The sequence below is a fragment of the Lutra lutra genome, chromosome 2, assembly GCF_902655055.1.
Source record: "Lutra lutra chromosome 2, mLutLut1.2, whole genome shotgun sequence".
Taxonomy (NCBI): Eukaryota; Metazoa; Chordata; class Mammalia; order Carnivora; family Mustelidae; genus Lutra; species Lutra lutra.
In genome coordinates, this window is record NC_062279.1 from 106,606,194 (window position 1) to 106,628,901 (window position 22,708).

At 35.1% G+C, this 22,708-nt stretch overlaps 1 protein-coding gene across 4 annotated transcripts in view; it reads right to left on the reverse strand.

Moving 5' to 3' along the window:
• Positions 1-22,708, reverse strand: part of TBCK (TBC1 domain containing kinase) — a 210,630-nt gene that overhangs the window by 187,471 nt on the left and 451 nt on the right. For 3 of the 4 annotated variants that reach the window (XM_047718152.1, XM_047718149.1, XM_047718150.1), the window contains exons 2-3: positions 14,910-15,130; positions 2,386-2,458 (exon numbers count right to left, since the gene is read on the reverse strand). In XM_047718152.1, the coding sequence (XP_047574108.1) occupies positions 2,386-2,458; positions 14,910-15,102 (266 nt within the window). In that variant the 5' untranslated portion in view covers positions 15,103-15,130. Of the gene's footprint in view, positions 1-2,385; positions 2,459-14,909; positions 15,131-21,023; positions 21,101-22,708 lie in introns of all 4 variants that reach the window. The other variant, XM_047718151.1, reaches the window with a different exon arrangement.

Here is a 22,708-nt window from a genome sequence, read left to right on the forward strand (position 1 = left end):
ATTCCCTTAATACTCTACCTTCTCTTCATAGTGTAAACATCTTCCTTTCTTCTGTCACAAGTAGCCTAAATCAATACTGAATAATTTTAAGAACTTTAGTTATTTTTCAATTAGTATTAATGTCAGTTAGTATTTCACTCCTGTTTTTTTTTTAAGTACTTGTATGATCTCTAAGACTTGTGTGATAGCCAGCCTCTAAGGTGATCCTCAATGACCCTTGACTTCTGAGATTCACATTCTTAGGTAGTCCCGTCCACAGTGAATAGAATTAATGGTTGACTTCTGTATCCAGCAGACAACTGCAGAAATTGATGGGTGTGTGGTTCCTGAGGGTAGGTCATAAAAGGCATAGAAGCTTCCACCTTGCTTTCTTTTCTCTCTTAGATTGCTCATTCTGAGAGAAGCCAATCCCATGTTGTGAGGATAGAAGAGACCAGTGTTGAAAAGCCTTCAAGATGGGAAAGAATTAAAGCTTACAGTCAACAACTGGCACCAAATAAGTGAACTATCTTATTAGATCATCTAGCCTGTCAAGCTTTCAGATGATCACAGCCCCACTTGACTGCAACCTCATGAGATCCTGAGTAAAACCATCCCACTAATTCATTCCTGAATTCTTGACCTGTAGAAATTATATGAAATGATAAATGTTTATTGTTTTTAAACCACTAAGTGGTGAGGTATTGGCTAAGCAGCACAACTAATTCATACTATTTCTTCTTAAAGAAAGAAATATAAATAGGTATGCCATTGGATCAACTACCTTCATTAACAACATAATACTGTTGCTTTATGAGGGATTTAGAACTCAAGCTAAGTAAATAATGGATCAGGTTTTTGTTTTATTTTAATTGAGGCATAATTTACATGGGTGAAATACACAAATCTGAAGTGTATATTTCAGGAATTTTGACAAGTTTTGCAAGAACATGCACCACATAAGTAATACCATGATCAAGAGATGTAAAAAATTTCCATTACTCTGGATAGTTTTCTCAAGGCTATTTTGAGTCAGTTCTTAACATTACTCCTTCCCAAAACCAGAGTTGAGTACTGTTTTATATATCTATCACCATAAGTTTTGATCATTCTAGAACTAAATAGCAAACAGAATATGTTCTTAAAATCATAAAGTTTTTACATGTAGGGAGTTGAGGGAAATTGGAACAGGAGGTGAACCATGAGAGACTATGGACTCTGAAAAACAATCTGAGGGTTTTGAAGGGGCGGGGGGTGGGAGATTGGGGGAACCAGGTGGTGGGTATTAGAGAGGGCACGGATTGCATGGAGTACTGGGTGTGGTGCAAAAACAATGAATACTGTTACGCTGAAAAGAAATTAAAAAAAATTTTTTTACATGTAAAAATTATAAAAACATATTCACTAAAATAAGGTTAAGGTATTTCTAAATATATAGAGAAGTCACTTTTATTATGGATGGTCAGGTCAGACTCTTCCAAAGAAGCAAGTAAATGGGTATGCCTGGTATCTGCATCTTTCGTTCTAGAGATCACTTAAAACCAAATCATTTAAAGTATCAAGGAACGTATTTTTATACAGTTAATTTGTTTTGCTTTTATTAAATAATTACCATTTAACAATATATGTATTTTTTCCTCCCTCAAAAAAAATTTGTTTTCATCTAGGATATATCAGTGATTAAAAAGCAATTACCAAGAATGAGAATATTTCCTTAAAAGGGGATGGATAATTATAATCCTATAAAGACTTATAGCAAGTATTTTTCATTGGCTTAGTACAACTTTCTTTATTCATTAAAAGGATACTTTTTATGATTTTAAGATAATTTCAGAAAATTTATAAAAATTCATTTAGTAGTATATTTGTAATAACATATATACCACATACTCTTCTTGACAAGAATGCCTGAGACAGAAAGTCAAGTTACTGAGTCATTGAAATAATTGAATTTAAACTATATCAGTAAATTCTATCTAAGCCATGGTTATTATTTCTCTCTACCCTTCAATATGGCCTTTCCTTAACACAGTTCACTATGTCCCTAGGAATACCAGCATTCTGTTAGTAGTTACTATGTACTACTTACAGGGAAATACTCTTAATCTCAGCTAGAGAAATGCTTAGTACTGGAAAAACATTTCAAATTTTCATATATATCCTCTTTAGGAATTTTTTTTCTCAAGTACTTTGTAGAATGCCTACCTCACAAAAGCTGAACACTGGACAATGTCAATTATGAATTTCTATGGGGCCTGTGAATTAAATTTCCTAAAATAAAAATTTGCACCTGGATTTTATCATTAAACAAGTAACAGAAGAAACGAAAACTCTGCAGTTTCTTGTTATGCCTTTTTGTTTGCCAATTTCTGCTTTTCATTTAATCGCCCTGATATTCCACAGTACCTCACAGGTTTCCTCTCTCGAAGCAAGTCTTCTAGACTCCGTTCACAGTGTTCAGCTACCACCACCAGTCTTTCTGAGTAAAACAAAGCAAATCCACTTTACATTTGATTAACAAAATGTTTAATAACAAAATAATATAGTCCATTAAAGATATTATAGTACTAATAGCACTGTAAGATTTTTTTAGACTCTACATTAACTACATAATTACCAGATCTATACAACAGAATAAATGTGTAATAAAAGAGCACATTAAATAACAATTTCACGTCATCTTGTGTTTTTGTCTAGAGTTTCTCCCATGTGCACCAGGAAAAACAGATGGAAAGTTTTACCTTTGGAAGAAAGAAGTGACCCTTCTTCTGACACAGATTAGGAAAAGGACAAACTTGGATGAAGATACAAAGAAATTTTGATGTGAAGGGGAAATTGGGAGCTAGGGACAAATTGTCTTGGCAGTCTGGTTCAAACACAAGGTTTTGCAACTGAGTTCAGAAATTTGAGAAAAGTAGAAATGTTCTGAATCATGACTATGAAGAAAGAACAGAAAATTGGTTTGGGATTATTTGTAACATCATGGGACCTGCTGAGATTAAGTAATAATATAAAATTTTGGTGGGTACCATCAATATTATGATGTAATTTTTATTTTCCAACAGATAAAGAATTAGCATAGTTCTGAGGGTCAGACCATACATTTTTTTCTCATCATTTATCCCTAATGACTAACACATTGTTTGACACATTTTTTTAATTAATTTTATTTTTTATAAACATATAATATATTTTTATCCCCAGGGGTACAGGTCTGTGAATCATCAGGTTTACACACTTCACAGCACTCACCATAGCACATACCCTCCCCAGTTGTTTGACACATTTTTAAAAAAGATTTTATGTATTTATTTGAGAGAGAGAGTGAGAGCTCTCCCCACTAGGCAGAGAGCCTAATGTGGTACTCAATCCCAGGACCCTGAGATCACAGATGGGGCTGAATGCAGACCTTAACCAACTGGGCCACCCAAGCACACCCCTCATTTTTTAAAATCTTTTTTTAAAAAAGTTTTTATTTATTTATTTGAATGAGAGACAGTGAGAGTGGGAACACAAGCAGGAGGAGTGGGAAAAGGAGAAGCAGGCCTTCTGCCGAGCTGGGAGACAGATGCAGGGCCCAATCCCAGGACCCCTGGACCATGACCCGAGCCACAGGCAGATGCCCAACAACTGAACTACTGAGGTGCGCCCCCCACTTTTTTTTTTTTTTAATGAATGCATGTAAGAGGAGTGAGAGAGTATAAATGAGTTTACAAGTGTTTGGGAATTTGATAAGGTCATTTCAGGAGAGATCACAGGTTTAAAAGAAATTGTGGAGTTTTGTGAGTATCTATGCAAATAAGATAGATGAGGAATAAGATTAACACAAAATATGGGTGGCAGACTAGGATGAAACAAAGGAGAGTGCAAAGAGATTGGGAATACTGATCACTGCAAAGAGCTTTGATGAAAATGAAAAGTAGGAAAGGTAGAAAAAATGAGAGAACAGAATATGGGAAAGGAGAATTCCAGAGTAGGAGATCCAGCAAAAGGAACAACTCTCAGTAACAACTGGCTCAAGGTAAGGTCTTGCATGTGGGAGTAGAGATGAAGGACAGTGGTACACAGGCAATCATGTAAGGTATGAGGGCAGTATATTACATGGGTCAAATCTTGGAAGAGGAAACTCTCTGAGGGGGTAGCATTACACCAAATGATCTGAAACAGAAAACGAAAAAAGCTCTAAATTAAAGTGATCAATTTCAGATGAAAGACTGCAAGTGATCTAAATAAGAACTTAAAGAAAACTTAATTTGAAAGAATATTTAACAAGGGGGAAAAAGGAAAAAAAGAATAAGAAAGAAAATCAGTTCTTCAATAAAGAAAAAAACACAATAAAGAAAAAAACACAAAGTTGACCTTGAAGCAATTGTGTAGTTATTTGCTTTCATCTTACAACATTATGCCAGTTTTCCTAATACCTATCTGGCTGCCTCTCCTTAGTCTCCTCTGTACAATGGCACCCCTAACTGATGCTTCTAGTTCCTCTACTTTTGATTCGGGGTCTTCATACTGTGTTTTCTCTTCATTTACTCCCACGGCTGAAAATTTGCAAATTTTATTTCAAGCCCTGAACTCCCTTCTGCATTCCAGGCTTTTATAGAAAATTTCTCACTTTAATATAAAAGTCACCTCTAACTTGACAGAACTCAAACTGAACTTATACTTTGCTCCTGAAACCTGTTCTTGAGTCTTCAGTAAATGGTACCACCATCCTGCCAGCTCCATCAGCTAGAAACTTAGGAATAATACACTTATTATTAATTAATAAACTTAGGAATAAGCCCCCTTTCTCAAATCCAAACAAAAGTCCTGCTATCTCTATCTCCCAAATGTTTCCAGAATCTGTAGTTTGCTCCACACAAATTGGGTCCAAGTTAGGATCCTCTTAATATGAGATGAGAGTACAATGTACCTTAACTTATCTCACATTAATTCTTATTAGCATCCATCATATTTTCATACTAAAGTCTCAGTGATAAAATAATAATAAATCCAAATGTCCTCTTTAGTTTCATCTTTTGTTACTTTGGCTTACCAACTTCCAGTCATGCTAGCCTTCTCTTCCTCATCCTGCTTAATGTATTAGCACATTGGTTCTCATTGTCTGAAATGATCTTCCTCATTCTCATCTCCCAGCTAACTCCTATCATAAAACACAGGTTAAAAGCACAGACTCTTCCATCTAAGCTCAAATTCCAGGTTTACTACTCATTAGCTATGCGACCTTGGACAAGTTTGCTTCTTTTTCTATGCCATAGTTTCCTCTTCTATAAAATGAGGGAAAAAATAGCACCTACCTCATAGAGTTGTTGTTAGGTTGAAATAAGTTAACATGTAATAGGGATCAAGAATAGTGCCTGGCACATAAGTATTTGCTATTATTATTATTCATTCCTTGGTTAAATATGACTTCCATAAGGAACACTTTACTGGTGCCCCCAAATCAATTTGCTCCTCCTATCATATAATCTATTCTGCACTGTACTTTTCTTCAGTAGCACTTACTTCAACTCTAAGGATTTGTATACATTTCTATTTAATGTCTTTTTAAAAAACATTTTATTTATTTATTTGACAGAGATCACAAGTAGGCAGAGGCAGGCAGAGAGAGGGGGGAAGCAGGCTCCCTGCTGAGCAGAGAGCCCGATATGGGGCTCTATCCCAGGACCCTGAGATTATGACCTGAGCCGAAAGCAGAGGCTTAACCCACTGAGCCACCCACCCCGGTGCCCCTCCATTTAATGTCTTTTTTCCTCCACTACATAATACGTTTCATGATGGCAGGAACATGTTGGTCTTGTTCTAAATGTATCATCAGTGTCTAGAACTGGCACCTCAAACATATTAGTATCTAAGATAAAAATACTTATTGGCTAAATGAGCTTGAGCAAAGAGGTATGATGTAACCATTAGAAATGAATAAGAGTCTTATGTGAAGATAGTCATTATCTAAATAGAGATGTCCTGCGTACAAAATTATATGCCTACATTATAAACTAGGCATAATAAGTCCTCAATAGTGCTTATTTTAATATAAAACAAAAACATCTGAGTTCATTAATATGTGTATTTTCCATTAATTTATAATTTTAAGTTGGATATTCATAAATGTCCATATCCATGAGAGATTTTCGAAGTGTTTGGCACTAGCCTAATTGGTCAGGCTTAAAATAATTTAGAAAAAAAAAACAACTGTCAGGCTTCTTCTAGAAACTCCTTCAAAATATCATAAAACAGAGTTTGCCAAAGTTTCAGGATTCTATGGAACTCTGAACCATTATTTTAATACAGTGGAGACATAATCCTTGGCAAAATATCAAAGTTTCTCCCAGAGGTAATGGAATGTACACCAAAACAATGTTTCCAATATGAACCATTTTTTCAAGAAATCATTAGAGAGTCTTCATCCTGAAACTCTGGACCACTGTTTGAAAATAACTTCTGTTTGTTATAAAAACAATATAGTTTCACAGAATAAAATATGACAAAAATATCTGGGAATCACAATGTGCCAAACAAAAGTCAGCAATGTAGTGGCATTATTTATAAAAAACAAATGTGACACGAAGATGAACTTTAAAGAGTGGAACATACAAGAACTGTGAAATAATCTCTCTTCTAACAAATATTTGATGAATGCCAAGTATCACTGTCGTGTAAATACAGCCTGAACTGTATGTTTTAAGTCAATGCTAAAAAACTGAAGAGAGTACAATATTAAGCCAGGAAGATTTAATAAAGGAGTTGAATGAGGAAAGGAACTAGAAGCAAGATTTAAATGAAAATTTTTTAACTTAAGAGAAAGAAAGGTAAATTGTGAGTGTGTTAGGTTATTAGATAACAGTAACTATATCATTCTTTTGTTACAATAAAAATTGAGGCTAGCTCATCACTTTTTAAATATAGTATCTAAATAAATGTTCAGATAGTAAAACTGACAAATACAAATTGTGTTCTTAAAAACCAGTATTGTGGGGCGCCTGGGTGGCTCAGTGGGTTAAGCCTCTGCCTTTGGCTCAGGTCATGGTCTCAGGGTCTTAGGATCAAGCCCTGCATCTGGCTTTCTGCTCAGCAGGGAGCCTGCTTCCCTTCTTCTCTCTCTGCCTGCCTCTCTTCCTACTTGTGATCTCTCTCTGTCAAACAAATGAATAAAATCTTTAGAAAAAAACAAAACAAAACAGTATTGTTACTAGGACACCAGATGGTTAGTTTTATGAGTCAACACAACTATGCTATAGTTTTCAGTTACTCAAATGCTAATCTAGGTGTTACTATAAAAGTATATTGCTATAGGGGCGCCTGGGTGGCTCAGTGGGTTAAAGCCTCTGCCTTTGGCTCGGGTCATGATCCCAGGGTCCTGGGATCGAGCCCCACATTGGGCTCTCTGCTGAGTGGAGAGCCTGCTTCCCTTCTTCTCTCTCTGCCTGCCTCTCTGCCTAATTGTGATCTCTGTCTGTCAAATAATAAAATAAATAAAATTTTTAAAAAAGTATATTGCTATAAATGATCAAGATCTATAATCACTTCAAGTAAGGAAGATTATCCTAGATAATGTGGGTGATTCTGATTTGATCATTTGCAATGATTAAATAGCAGAATTGAGGCTTCTCTGAAGAAGAAATTCTGCTCATGGACTGCAGCTTCAGCTTCTGTCCAAGAGTACAGCTTATCCTTGATAGCTTATCCTTGATAGCCCGCCCAACCCCACGGTCATGAATATCCTACTGGTTCTATTTCTCTCATGAAACTCTGAACCAATAGACACACTAAAGTTGAAAGGTATATGCAGCTAGAGATATAGAATAAATTATCTTATAGGTCCTTAACAATGCTATTATTCTTTACCTGAATTTTCACATCTATTAATTAAAATAATTTTATTTTTTATTTTGTTAGCAGCCACCAAAAGATTTCTGGGTAAATAATGCCAAATAAGGGACATCTGGGTGGCTCAGTCAGTTAAGCCACTGCCTTCAGCTCAGGTCACGAGCCCAGGGTGCTGGGATCGAGTCCCGCATCGGGTTCCTTGTTCAGCGGGGAGCCTACTTCTCTCTCTGCCTCTGCCTACAGCTCCGCCTGCTTGTGCGCTCGCTCTCTCTCTTTCTCTCTCTGACAAATAAATAAATAAATAAAATCTTAAAAAAAAATAATGCCAAATAAGATGGGAAGAGGGGTGCCTGGGTGGCTCAGTTGGCTAAATGTCTGCCTTTAGCTCAGGTCATGATCCTGGGGTCCCGGGATGGAGCCCCTTGTTGGGCTCCCTGTTCAGCAGGAAGCCTGCTCTCTCATTGTCCCTGCAGCTCCCCCGTCTTGTGCTCTCTCTAAATGGATAAATAAAATCTTTAAAAACAAAAACAAAAACAAAAAAAACCAAAGTGGGATGCATTATCATTTATAATCGTCATTCTGCTTCTAAACACTGCTGAGATATCAACCTCAAAAGAAAAAAGAGAAAATTTATTAACTTAAATATTTTCATGCTTCATTGTTTTTTTCTTTTAAAGATATTTTGATCAACTTTTCTTTTAATAAATTATGTTCCTAAATTTTCATAAAATGTCCACTATTCTTGAGATTCAATACTTCATCCTGAGTTAGGGATAACTGACATCACCTTGAATCAGTTTTGAATAATCTACAGAAAACAGTGAAAGCCTGACTTCTGAGCTAACTTAACATGTGAAAACATGTTACTAAAATAGATCACATGTCACACATAACAGCAAGTGAGAATGGGAAGGTAGGGGAATTGACAATGACAAGATATGAGATAGCTGCATAGCAAGAACAAAATAAAAGGGGAAAAGAGAAACAAAATCAAAATTCTTTGAGGAGACAATGAAGTGGAGTCCAAACCAAAATCATGTGGTGTTACATCATTAAGAAATACGTGTTGCTCAAAGAGATTGTAGAAGGGAAACTTCTTCTATTTTTTCAACTTAATGTAACTGAAATTACAGGAATGCTTTGGAACAAACAGACCTTTATATAAACTTACTTTAATTCAGTGATTTATTCCTTATGCATACAATTTTTCAGGACAATGAACACTGCCAATATAAACAAGACAATCAAATTCCCTAACCTTATGACAATCACTAATATCTTTATTCTAAGCAGCCAAACTTAAAATATATGACTACTATACATATCTATGACTCATGTTACCCTAGAAAAGAGGACTACTGAGATCTAGGAGCAGGGGAAGCAGAGTAAACCAGCAATATGGGACTACCCAGATTATTGAGCAAGCTTCAACACTAACAGAGTCTAATAGTGTCTAAAGAGATCATTTTCTACCTGACACTGATAACTAAAAAGAAAGAGGGATTATGTCATAAGGTTCTCCCAAGTTCAGTGTTTACAGAGGCTCAGTTAGGTAGAGGGAGGAAAACAAGGAGCTCAAGAAATATCTAGGGCAATTAAATGAATTATCCCAAGAAAACAAAATCTAGGGAGAACTGGATGAAGCCAAGAGTCCAGTCAGATGATGTGAAGCTCTGCATAGGCTTCCAGCCACGATGGAAAAAAATAAAAGTCACTTTAGGATACAAGAATGAAGAAATCCTAAGAACTAAGTGGCAAGAGTTTGGGAAGACAGGCTACTTTAAAACGGCAGATGGAAAATAGCAACACTGGGGCGCCTGGGTGGCTCAGTGGGTTAAGCCTCTGCCTTCAGCTCGGGTCATGATCTCAGGGTCTTGGGATCGATCCTTGCATTGGGCTCTCTGCTCAGCAGGGAGCCTGCTCTAACCCTCCGCTTCTTTCTCTGCTTGCCTCTTTGCCTACTTGTGATCTTTGTCTATCAAATAAATAAATAAAATCTTAAAAAAAAAAAAAAGAAAACAGCAACACTAATTATGGTTACCAGCTACAAATGATAATGAGGATCTAATACTATTTCCAAGCTTTGCTTGGAGTGGTTTTGACACTGGGCCGATGTAACAACTGTAAATTCTTCAGAATTTGTAATTAGATTGGTAGTGGTGGAAAAGGTGATTGAGGCATTCAGGTATTGACAATATCTATCAATTGTTCAGTGATATAAAATACCCCAAATGATTCCTATAATTTCAAAATATTTAATTAATGTCATTGAAGCCATTCATCAAATAAAAACTTTAGCAAAGAAAAAAAATGTTTTTAAACAACAACAACAAACTTGCCAAAAGTTCCTTTCTAAACGTTTGGCAAATGGCTAGAGCTATCTATAAAGTCTCCTGTGGGTACAGCTACCATTTGTCTTCATGGCTATATATAGGCAAATCAGAAAAAGCACATCTTCTCTCAGAATGAAACAGAGAAAAAGATTTCAGCCCTTCCTTATTGCATTAGCCAGAAGGTTTTGTGCAAAACTCTACAGTTCAGTGAATCTGAATGTGGGTCTCTGGATTGGTAAATACGTGATATGGCACACCTGTAGATACTGGTCAAATCAACTTTGGAGGGCTTACTGCCTACATTAGAATTTCTCCAGATCGTCTTTAAATAAAGAAGAAAAATTCTCTCCATGTAGTTGATACTCTGCATAAGTGCTTTTAAACCCTTTCTTTACATTATGAATCCTTTTTAATCCTTTTTGAGAATCTGATTAAAACCTGGACTCATTATCCAAAAAATGGTTGTGCATACATGTACACACACACAAGATTGTCTATATAATTTCAAGGTCCATAGAGCTCCTCGTGCCCATTCATTGGCCCCTGTGGCCCTCAAGTGCTATTTCAAACTGTCAAATCTATTTTACCTAATGCTCACCACAGAAAAATTGGGACAAGAAGCTACAGAGGTTTCCACTCAGAGATCAACACAAGAAAGAAAAATAAAGCAAATATAGCCAGATGTGTTGAGAACACTTCCCATAATAACAAATATCTCAGATCCCCATAACATAGAAGTTTCTATATAATATCTCTATGTATCACTTGAACATATAATATATTGTATGAACATTATGAACCTTGCAACTGATCATTTTTCCAGATTTAAGTAAAAATTTAGAAATTAATTTCTTAATATGTTGCTTCATTATAAATGTAATTTGAAGCAGATCAATTTCCTTCTTTGCCTTGACCTATAAGAAGTCAACAAAAAAATTTATAGTCCATGTGAAGAAACTAAGAATTAATATTATCACTTACTATCTTACACTGTTTCCTTTCTCCCCATCCTGATTATATATATTTTTTCATGTATATACTGTATACACAAAATATTATGTATATGTATATATAATATTGTACGTATGTCAATTTTTAAAGAAAAATTATAATAAGAAATGTAAATTCCTTTAAAAAGAATAAAAATGGGGGTGCCTGGGTGGCTCAGTGGGTTAAGTCTCTGCCTTCGGCTCAGGTCATGATCAGGGCCCTGGGATAGAGCCCCACATCAGGCTCTCTGCTCAGCAGGGAGCCTGCTTCCCCCCTCTCTCTCTCTGCCTGCCTCTCTGCCTGCTTGTGATCTCTGTCAAATAAATAAATAAAAATCTTAAAAAAAAGAATAAAAATGATTATGAATAATATTAAGATTTGCTTTCTTAGGAATATGTCAACAGTAAAAGGCCAGCACATCTCTTGAAAATCTCCTATTCCTTTAGGCCACTGGTACCATTAAAATAAATGAAAGTAAATAAAACTTCACAGACAGAAAAGCTACCCCTCTGTGTTCTGAAGTTTCCTATCCCACTAAAACTCTCTATATGGGGGCGTCTGGGTGGCTCAATTGTTAGGCATCTGCCTTGGGCTCAGGTCATGATCCCCGGATCCTGGGGATTGAGCTTGCATTGGGCTCATTGCTTGGCAGGAGGCCTGCTTCTCCCTCTCCCACTCCCCCTGCTTGCGTTCCCTCTCTCACTATATCTCTCTATGTCAAACAAATAAAATCTTTAAAAAAAAAAATAAAAAAATAAAACTCTCTATATGAGAGTCTGATGAATATCTCCATTCTTCAATGTAGAACTCAATATTCTTTCCTTTGTACTCCCATGGCGTAGCATAGCACATTGTACATCATCTGCTGTACACTATTGCTATATTAAATTCATGTTTATACTTTTTTCCTCTACTACTTCTAGAGGGATCCTATCTTATTCATCATATATCTGGCATCTAGAACAAGGAGGGCCATAATATTAGGCATAAAACTGTTAAAGTATTTTAACACCAGTGGACTGGCATTATGTATGCCAAAGCACAGGGTAAAAAATGCCAGAGTAGACAAGAAAGTCTGGTTCCTAAACAAATCTTCAACTCATCAACATCTTTAAAACTTTATTTCCATCCTGGTTTTCCGTCAGCTCTGCCCTCCAAGTTTATTCTTTGTGGAGAGAGACCCTTATGGCCTTAATAGGGCCCCACCTACATTCCCTCTTGAAAGGTTAGGCCAAGGCTGGTAAAGGTTTGCTGATATTTGTGAATAAATCAATCAAAGGCAATCTTGCATAGTAAAGAAGGTTCCAACAGAATAATGTATACTTTAACTGTCTGTGTTTGTGTGTGAATGTGTACATGTACATACATATGAATATGAAAAATCACAATTTTTTATCATCTACAAAACAAATCTTTTTACCACCTTCTTTCTGAGATCTCCTGACATACCTAAATATTCAAGACACTGGATATATGATAGAGCTCCAAAGTGTTTAAGGCATTGAATAGCTCTGATTGGTAGAGGTATCAATATTTGCATTACAATGTACACTTATTTCAGCTTCAAAAATCTTTTGAAATATGATAAAATGTTTAATATTCGAACTCTTCACTGGTTGTATGACCTTAGATAAGTTACTTAATTGCTCTGTATCTCAATTTCTTTATCTGTAAAATGTGAATAATAATAGTCCCTATCTCACAGTAATGTTATGAGGATTAAGTTCATTAAAATACGTAAAGCACTTAGAAAACTGCCTCAATAACAATAAATACTCCATAAATATTAACTTAATAATAGTATTTATTACAAAAACATTTTCTACTCCAAGTCTATAAAATGTAAATGTTTTCAGAGCAAATTTTTGTTTTGTTGTTAAAGACTATTTATTTATTTGAGAGGGAGAGAGAGAAAGCACGTGTGCAAAGGAGCAGACAAGCAGGGGGAGCAGCAGAGGGAGAGAATGCAGCGGGCTCTCAGCTGAGCAGGAAGCCCTTCCGGGGTTTGATCCCAGGACCCCAGGATCATGACCTGAGCCCAAGGCAGTTGCTTAACTGACTGAGCCACCCACGCACCCCAGGGCAAATATTTTTTGAAGGCCATTAACCCAAACTAACTGAAAGTATCATTTAGCCTATCTTTCAGCAAAACAAAGAAAACATTATTTGCGTTTTGGTTTTTTTGTAATATTAGGTTCAAACACACGAAATTGCCATTTTTTATAGGCAATATCAGCAACTATATATATACAGGGTTAACTTTTACAAAGTATTTTGTTAGAAAAATTAAATGTATTTCATTGAAATGCATTTAAAATAATTTTAAGCAATGGAACCTCAGCATGCAATTAAGTTTCCAAAAATAATTTTAAAATAGTTAAAATATTGCCATCATAAACATGTTTAGGGGTGGTATAAATTGGATAATTGTGTCTCCCCCCTCTGCACCATTAATATGTTAAGACCTAATCCCCAGTGCAGTGGTGATTAGGGACCTTTGGGGTAGGACCTTTGGGAGATAATCAGGTCCTGAGTGCTCTGTGTTTTTAAGAGACTGAGAGAACACCTTGGCTTCATCCACCAGGTAAAGGTAACTGCCAATGAGGAAGTGGGCCTCACTAGATATGAATCTGCTGGTGCCTTGGTCTTGGACTTCCCAGCCTCTAGAACTGGGAGAAATAAATGTTTGTTGTTTATTAGGTTTATGATGTTTTGTCAAAGCAGTCCAAATGGACTAAGATATGGGATACAGAAGAACCTGAGTATATTACTAAAAATGCAGTAAATATCTTCCTGGTGAAACACTGACTTTTTAACCAATAGGATTCAACTTTTTTACTTTAGTTTTCTAAATGGAATTTTATATAAAAAGACTAATGCAGGTCCAAAAAAATTAGTGACTCCCTTTACATTTGGAAATAGCCCAAATTACTTTCAACCATAAAATACATTTAATTAGATATTTCCAAAATTTCTGATATTAGCACTTTCATTTTCTTTTTATAGAAGGAAAGAAATATGCTTAAGGATGAGTGGTTTCCCTGAAAGAGAAAATTAAAAATCCTTATTCTCAGATCTGAAAAACATGAATCCCTCAAAATGTAGTCATTCGTTATTTTATTCACTCAACCAACATTTATTGAATGCCTCCTGTGTGCTCAGTGCAGTTCTGATTCTGAGGTTAGAGGTAAAAGTCATTAGCCCCCTGCCTTCTTTAAGATTTTATTTCTTTATTTTAGAGAGAGAGAACGCACACACATGCACATGCAGGCAGGTGGGGAAGTGGGGAGAGGGAGAGAGAGAATCTCAAGCAGACTCCCGGCTGCATGTGGAACCCAACACAGGGCTCAATCCCAGGATTTGAGACCATGACAGGAGCCAAAATCAAGAGTCAGACACTTAAGTGACAGCCACACGGGTGCCCCTGTTTTGTCTTTTTTCTTCAAAAAACTAAGAATCCTCAGAAGAGACAAATTAAATAGAAAATAATAAAAAAATATGATAAAAGCTACAAAAAAAATCTAAGAAAGGGACTAAACTCAGATTGTACAGAATGGAGCATAGTATAATCCGAGAGAAAACAGCAAGAGTATTAAACCAGGGACATGTGAGGGGCCAAGGCAATCAGGAAAACTTGAAAGACTGAGTTTGGCTGGACTGAAGGTGAAGGCATGCCTGCACATACATACTGATTACTGTATGCAGTCACTGCATATCTGTAACCTAATCAAGGTAACAGAATAAAGGACACAAAAACAGAAAAAAAGAACAACTTACCATGCTTTCCCCTAGAAATATCCACATATTGGCAAAGTCTGGGATGGGTGATGGTCTTAAGGATTTGAAATCGCCCTAAAATTTTGATGGAATTTGGTGTGAGAGGAAGCCCATTGCTTCCACAAACATCATGTGGCAGAGCCGAGGCAAAAAAAGTAAAGGCACCCATTTCAGCATCCTTCAGGGGAAACATTTCCAAGTCCTAGATCTTCTAAGATAACCTGGAAAAGGAGAGAATTTTATGACAGATCAACCAAAAATTAAGCCAGTGTTTTCTCACCTTAAATATGATTAATAATATATAACTTGGAGGAAAATGCCAATCAGAACACTTCACAGTAAAAAATATCGAAGTTAAAAAATTCCAAGATGGGGCGCCTGGGTGGCTCAGTGGGTTAAAGCCTCTGCCTTCGGCTCAGGTCATGATCCCAGGATCCTGGGATCGAGCCCCGCATCGGGCTCTCTGCTTGGCAGGGAGCCTGCTTCCTCCTCTCTCTCTGCCTGCCTCTCTGCCTACTTGTGATCTCTCTCTCTCTCTGTCAAATAAATAAATAAATAAAATCTTAAAAAAATAATTCCAAGATAATATCAAAGAGGAAAAACCACCTAATCACAAATTTACACTGTAGTTCTAAATCACAATCAAAGATTTTCAATGACATAAAAAGGAAAATATAGAACATTCCCTCTTCAATGGCACCTGACAGTTTTAAGAGTTTAGAGGAAGTTTGTTATTGCATAATTATATCAATAAGGATCTTCTCTTTACCTAAAGGTTGAACAGAGAAGAGACCATCAAGACTATTAAGAATTTTTCCTTCTCACAGAGTGAGTAAAGTCAGGAAAGAGGAAATATAGATACCAACCATTAAGTCAAATTATCAGGGTCTCTATTTTAATAGTAGTAAAAATTAAACTAAATAACAGAGGCCTCTATAATGTTACTTAACTAATCAATTTTTGTTTTTGTGCTAGATACTTTACATGTGACCTGTTTTATTTTTTAAAAAGATTTTATTTATTTATTCGAGAGACAGTGGGAGCACAAATGGGTGGGTTGGGGGGAGAAGGACAGAGGGAAAGGGAGAAGTAGTCTCCCCAATGTGGAACTTGATCCCAGGACCCCAGGGATCATGACCTGAGGCAATGGCAGATGCTTAACCGACCGACTCACCCAGGAGCCCCTATGTGTGACCTGACTTGTTTTAATTCTCTCAACAACTCTCACAGATGTTACTGCCTCCGGTTTATAGATGTTTCATACACACACACACACACACACATATATATATTTGTATTTTATATATATATATATAGGACCACTATGTATATATATATTATATATATTTATTATATATATAATATATATATAATAGGATCACTCCAAATATATATTTGGAGTGGTCCTATTGACATGGCAGGTCTTTTGAGGGGCAAGTCTTTTGCTAAGACCACAAGGGTCTATGGCCCAAAAAGTGGAGTTTGATAGTAATTCTTGCTACAAGTTAAAAACAAACAAAACAGCCTACATAGAGGTCAGGGAATTGATACAAAACTATGCAATAGTTACAAATATTTTGCAGCTCTTAAAAATGCCAGCTTTACTTGTTATACGGTAAAACTGGAAATAACCCAAATGTCCTTCAGTAGATGAGCGGTACATCCGTACCAGATGGAATACTTCTCAGCAATTAAGAAGCAACAAACTCTGGATGCATACAACAACTGGTGTGGATTTCAAGGGCATGATGCTGAGTGAAAAAAGCCAATCTGTACAGGTCACACACTGTAGGCAACCACTCACGTTTTTGTTATCACAAAGTTAGATTAGCAGTCACCAAGGGTTAGGGCTGATGAGGTTGGGGGTGGGGTGGGTGGTTGTGACTGGAGAGGGATACTGAGAGGGAATGTTTTTGTGTTGATGAAATCTGATCTTGATTGTGGTGGTTGTTACCTGAATCTACACATGTGATAAGGTGACCTAAAATGGTACACATGCGTCCTAATGTCAGTTTCTTGGTTTTGATGTACTGTAATCCAGAGGATGGAACCCTGTCTGGGAAATGGGGTGCGAATTATATGGGACATCATACTGTTTTTGCAACACCCTGTGAATCTGTAATTATTTCAAAATAAAATGTGAAGTTTTAGAAAGAATATATAATAAAAGCAAATGTTCACAGTATTAGAATAAAACAAGTTTCAAAGTGAAAAAATATATAAATTATATATATATATGAATTATATATATAATACATATTATGTATATAATATATATTATAATATGTATATAATAGAATTAATCCAAATATATATTTGGAGTGGTCCTATTGACATGGCCTCCAAAGCAAATAATGCCCCAGACAAAGTAACCTGGAGATTAAGGAACTTGCTCCAGAGCAGTCTGAATCACATTAAGGTAATCACAACAAAAATGGTCCCTAGGCAAGGGATTAAGGAAGTTAAGGAAGTCTGTCTGAGAGTTTTGTGTATATGGATAAGCTTAATGACTGCTGTACTCTGCTTTAGAGGGTAGATAGATTTTAACTGGGGTCCTACAAATTCTAGAATTCATAATAGTTTGCTTTTGTTACCTTTGCTCATTCCAGTTTTTTATTGTAATTCTCACACAGTTGGTTTAATTTCAAGGGAAGAGATTTAACTTTTTTTCCTTTGAGGGTAAATAACTATCCGGTATTGGGGAGGACCAGTGGCAGAGTTAACTCTTTTATTTTTCATCCCTTTAAATTATCGTTCTCATTTCAAACCTTCTTTTGACTTATGATCCCCATTATTTCTGCTTCTCTGATCTGAAGGCTCTGAATCTGAGGAGGCCCAATGCACCTCTTGACTATAATATAGGTTGTAGCTTCTTTCTTTTGCTTTTTATGACAATACTCCTCTGTATGCAACTCCGAAATAATGAACTATCCAGGAATCACGAGATAGTTGAAGAAAGACTACATTTTAACAGGCAAAGAATAAAATAAACAAAACAATCTGCCCTGGAGGCAACTGGAATAACTTATGGCAAAGAAAACAACAAAAACCAAAACCAGCTGAAATATATTTAAAAAGATTTGAGACAACATTATATCAGGATGTATGGCAAAATATTTTCACAGAAGAGTAAAAAAGGAATTGCTGATAGAGATGAACAACCTCATTAATATCCACGAAGCTGTTCATTAAAACTACATGAGAACTTATACCTGCCAGATAGTAAAAATTAAATTTGATAATATATAATGTTAGCAGGATAGAAGAAGTAGCATGTAAACTAATATAATCATCTGGAAAACAGTTTGACACTATTTTGCTATTCCATTCCTGCAGAAACTCCGTCACATTCAGAAAGGGATACATATGAGAAAGATCAGCATGATATCGCTCCTATTATTCCCAAACTAGAAACTTAAATGTCCAAAGACAGGTGAATGGTTAAGTAAATTGCAGCACATTCATCTGATAGATCAGTATACATGAAAGAAAATAAGCAAATTGTAGAAACATTTAATAGCATAGACGAATCTAGAAATATAACCTCAAGTAGGAAAAAGACAGCACATAAAATGTATGTCAATATTCATAATATTCAACAAGAAAAGCTAAATAATAATTAAGGCATATGTTCATATGAGATAATATTATATTTAAAAAGTGAAGGAATAATAATAATAATAATAATAATAGTAAAACCTGAGGATAGGGTTACACCTGTATGAAAAGCAGGAGTGAGATTAGGGAAGAACCCATAACAAGCTTTAAAAATCTTGAGTAATACATTAGTTCTTAATAGGCGGGTTAATGGGTGTTTATATTATTATGCTCCATAATTTATATATTATATATTTATATACATTTATAAATTTATATATTATATATAAATAATACATATTTTTATATATAATATATAAGTAATATATATTATTTATATATTCTGTATCTATATATGTGTGTGCTATAAACCACATATTTCATATTTTTTTAAAATTTTAAAATAAAAAATTTAAAAATACATGAATCTATTTTCAAGACCAAGAAAATCAATAGGGAAAGGACAGTCTTTAGCAAATGGTACTGGAACAACAAGATATACCTACGGGAAAAAAAAAAGTAAACTCAATTCCTACTATTACATCTATGAAAATCTGAGTTGGTTTATAGACCTAAATGTAACATAAAAGAATATCTTTGCAACCTTCGGGTTGTTAGGCAGGATTAACAACAACAACAAAAAAGCACTAACCATAAAAGACAAAGTGGATAAAGTAAACCTCACTGATATTAAAAAAATACGCACATCAAAAGGCACCCTTGAGAAAATGAAAATCCAAACTGAAGATAAGGAAAATGTTATTTTACTTATAAATATATGTATATATATCACATTATATTTATTTATGACATTTTTACCAAATACATATATGTGTGTATATATATATGTGTATGATAGCAGACTTATATCCAGAATATATATACAATGCCTACAACTCAATAATAAAAAGAAAACAAGTCAATACAGAAATAGGCAAAAGTCTTAAACATATATTTTCACAAAAGAGAACATACAAATAGACAATAAGCATATGAAAAAGTTCTCAATCATTAATCATCAGGGAAATACAAAATTAAAACCACTAAAACATGCAATTTCACATCTACCAAAATGGCTAAAATCAGAATGACTGGAAATACCAAGTGTTGAGGAAAATGTGAAACTGGAGGTGATATACTGCTGCTGGTGGGAGTGTAAAAATGACACAAGAACTTTGGAAAACTTTCTGGAAAGCGTTCTAAAGTTGAAAACACCCTAAGCTTACGACTCAGAAATCCCACTCCTACTAAATATTTACTCAAGAAAAATGAAAATATTTGTCTATAAAACTTCTCATATGAGAATGTTCATAGTAGTTCTATTTACAACAATCCTGGATTGGAAGCAATGCAAACGTCACACAAGTAAATGGATAAATAAGTTGTGGCTTATTCATCCAATAGAATTCTACTCAGCAACAACAGAAAAGGAACAAACATGCCAAAATATACGTATCTCAAATACATTGTGTTGCTGAAAGTAACCCTGGATGAGTTCATATTGTATGACTACGTTTAAATGTAGTTTCAGAACTATACTTCTAAACTAGAATGATAAAAATGAGTACATAGTGTGTTGGGCAGGGAGGATGAAATCAGACGGTGAAACATAGTAAATTTTGGGGAATAATGAAAATGATCTACCTCTGCCACATGGGTGTTTACTTGTATCAAAACTCATCAAACTACTCACTTAAAATAAATGCATTTTAACATATGTACATTTTATCTAATAAAAAATAAAAAATGAAATAAAATTAAGATATTATGAGAAAGGAAAAATTAAAAATGAGTGGGAATTAAATGATTACCAAGTTATATAGAAGTGTTGGAAAATAAAGCTGAGACAACTGCTCAGAATATGGAACAAAAAGCAAATAGATAAAAACATAAGAGGAAAGAAAATAGACATAGTGAATCAAACCAAAAATCCAAAAACCACCTTATAAGAGTTTCAAAAAGAGAACAGAGGAAAAAAGGGAGAATAAATATGAAAGAATAGGCAAAAATTCCCCACAGTTGAAGGGAAATATGTACTTAAAATTAAAAAGGCTTATAATATTAACAAGGATAAATGAAAATACCCACACCGATACATTTATCCTAGCTCCTTCCAATGAGTTCATTGCAAGAAGAATAAACTCACAAGGCATATCATCATAAATTTTCAAAGCATCATGCAAAACTAAAATTCTTTAATCACTCCAGAGAGAAAACAAATAGTTCAGACAGCAACAAATTAAGATAAAACTGTCATTCTCATCATTTCATGAGCAATAGTGGAAGTCAGAAGACAACAGAACCCTGTGAGGCCTAAAGAGACATAATTCTGTTTCTATACCGTGCCAAACTATCAATCTTAATAATTGCAAAAAATAATTTACAGCCATATGAACATTAAAAAATAAAATTATTATCCACAGACCTTTTATGAATAAGTATCTTAGGATATATCCTACCAAGAGAGGAGAAATACAAATAACAGAATATGTGTGGTTAAGAAGCAATGTAACTTACCAGAATGTAATCTGTTCAAATTAGAAAGTGATTGAGCTTCAAGGGGAACATCTTCAAGCACAGAAATGGAATGGAAGCTTCTCAAACAAAGAATGAGAGGACATGGTGAAGAAAGCACGTAATGGGAGGACTTGGTGAAAAAAGCACATGTACCTTTCTCCCAAAAGAAAACAGAAAGTCCTTTGCAAAAGTGAGGAAGGTTAAAACTAAACAGGAAGTATACTATCCCAAAAAATAAATCACACTTAGCTACAGCGTAACTTTTTGTCATCATAGACCAAGAAAGAAGAAATCAATTTGATGTTAATATCACAAGTCTTCTCCTTAGTGTGGCATAGGGTCATGAAATTAAAACATTGGGAAGGAAATGTATCATGGCATAGTTTTTGGCCCTGGATTTAGGAATATTTACAAAGTCATAATACTGTAACATTTTATTGTTTTTTAGCACATAAAAAAGCAGTAAAAATTGTAGTTAAGAAATATAATGTAAATATTATTAACATTGACAACGTATAAGTAAAGGTCTAGATAAGGGAGGGTGGGAGTGGTGGATGTAGTTTCTGCAGTGATAAAGGTGGTAGAGTCATTACTTTCCTCATTTTACCAAATAAGGAGCCCAAATATATTTTCGAAAATTGACATGAAACAATAATTTATATATACTATTTAAAATTATAACATTAACCAATGTGAAAACTAAAAATTGTAATAACTATTCAAAACTTTGGAGGAGAGAGGTTGGGAATAGTGTGAGTTACCTTAAGAAGTCAAATAAAAAAAAAAAGAATGAGCATTTTAACTTAACCTAAAGTTAGGAAAGGTTAAAAGTGGTCATTTCTGACAAAGAGGACTAAGGGTAGAGAGGGAGACATTATTATCATTTTATTATGCAATCCTTCTATACTATTTGACTTTCAATTAGATGGCCTCTATCAGACAACTGAAAAATCAAATAACCAAATAAAGAAAATGCAAATTCTTCAAAAAGATACTGGTTAGCATAATCAATGTTCACTTCAACTATGTTCATCAATGTTCCACTTCAACTACCGCCTAGATGGGTGCACATCAAAAGGTTCATACATACAAAATACACACATAGATTTGCTCACATTTGGTGAGTGGAAGAAAGCTAATAAAAAAAAAAGACATCTGAAGCGAGAGATTAGTTGAGTAAAAACAATGTAAGCAAAGGGCTTTGAAAATTCATTCATTCAACAAGTATCTTGAACGTATTTTAAGTCAGGTGTTTTTCCAGCTGCCCAGCAAAGGACAGTGAATAAGATGCAATCCCTGCCCTCAAAGAACTTGGAGTCAAAAGGGCTTGGGACAGGGGATGCCGATTTCATCATGAATAGTTCACACATTTCTTCAACGGGGGAATAATACTAGTTCACTTATTTTATATACATTCCCTCAAAAAAGTTGTCTTTCCGTCCCAAATAAAACAGGAACCAAGAGGCCTTGGAAAGCAACCACTGACAAGTCCTATTGTTCACATTCTCCCACTCCACAGGGAATGTTACTTCTCGACAATTGCCTAAACCTTTGAAACCAGAAACAAAATCAAGACTTTGTATCTATGTTGAGTAATGGAGAGCTGATTCCACATTCTCTAGCCTCCTCTTTAAAGTGATACAGTGGTCACTCTCAAGTAGGACTCAGGTCAACGTGCAGACGGG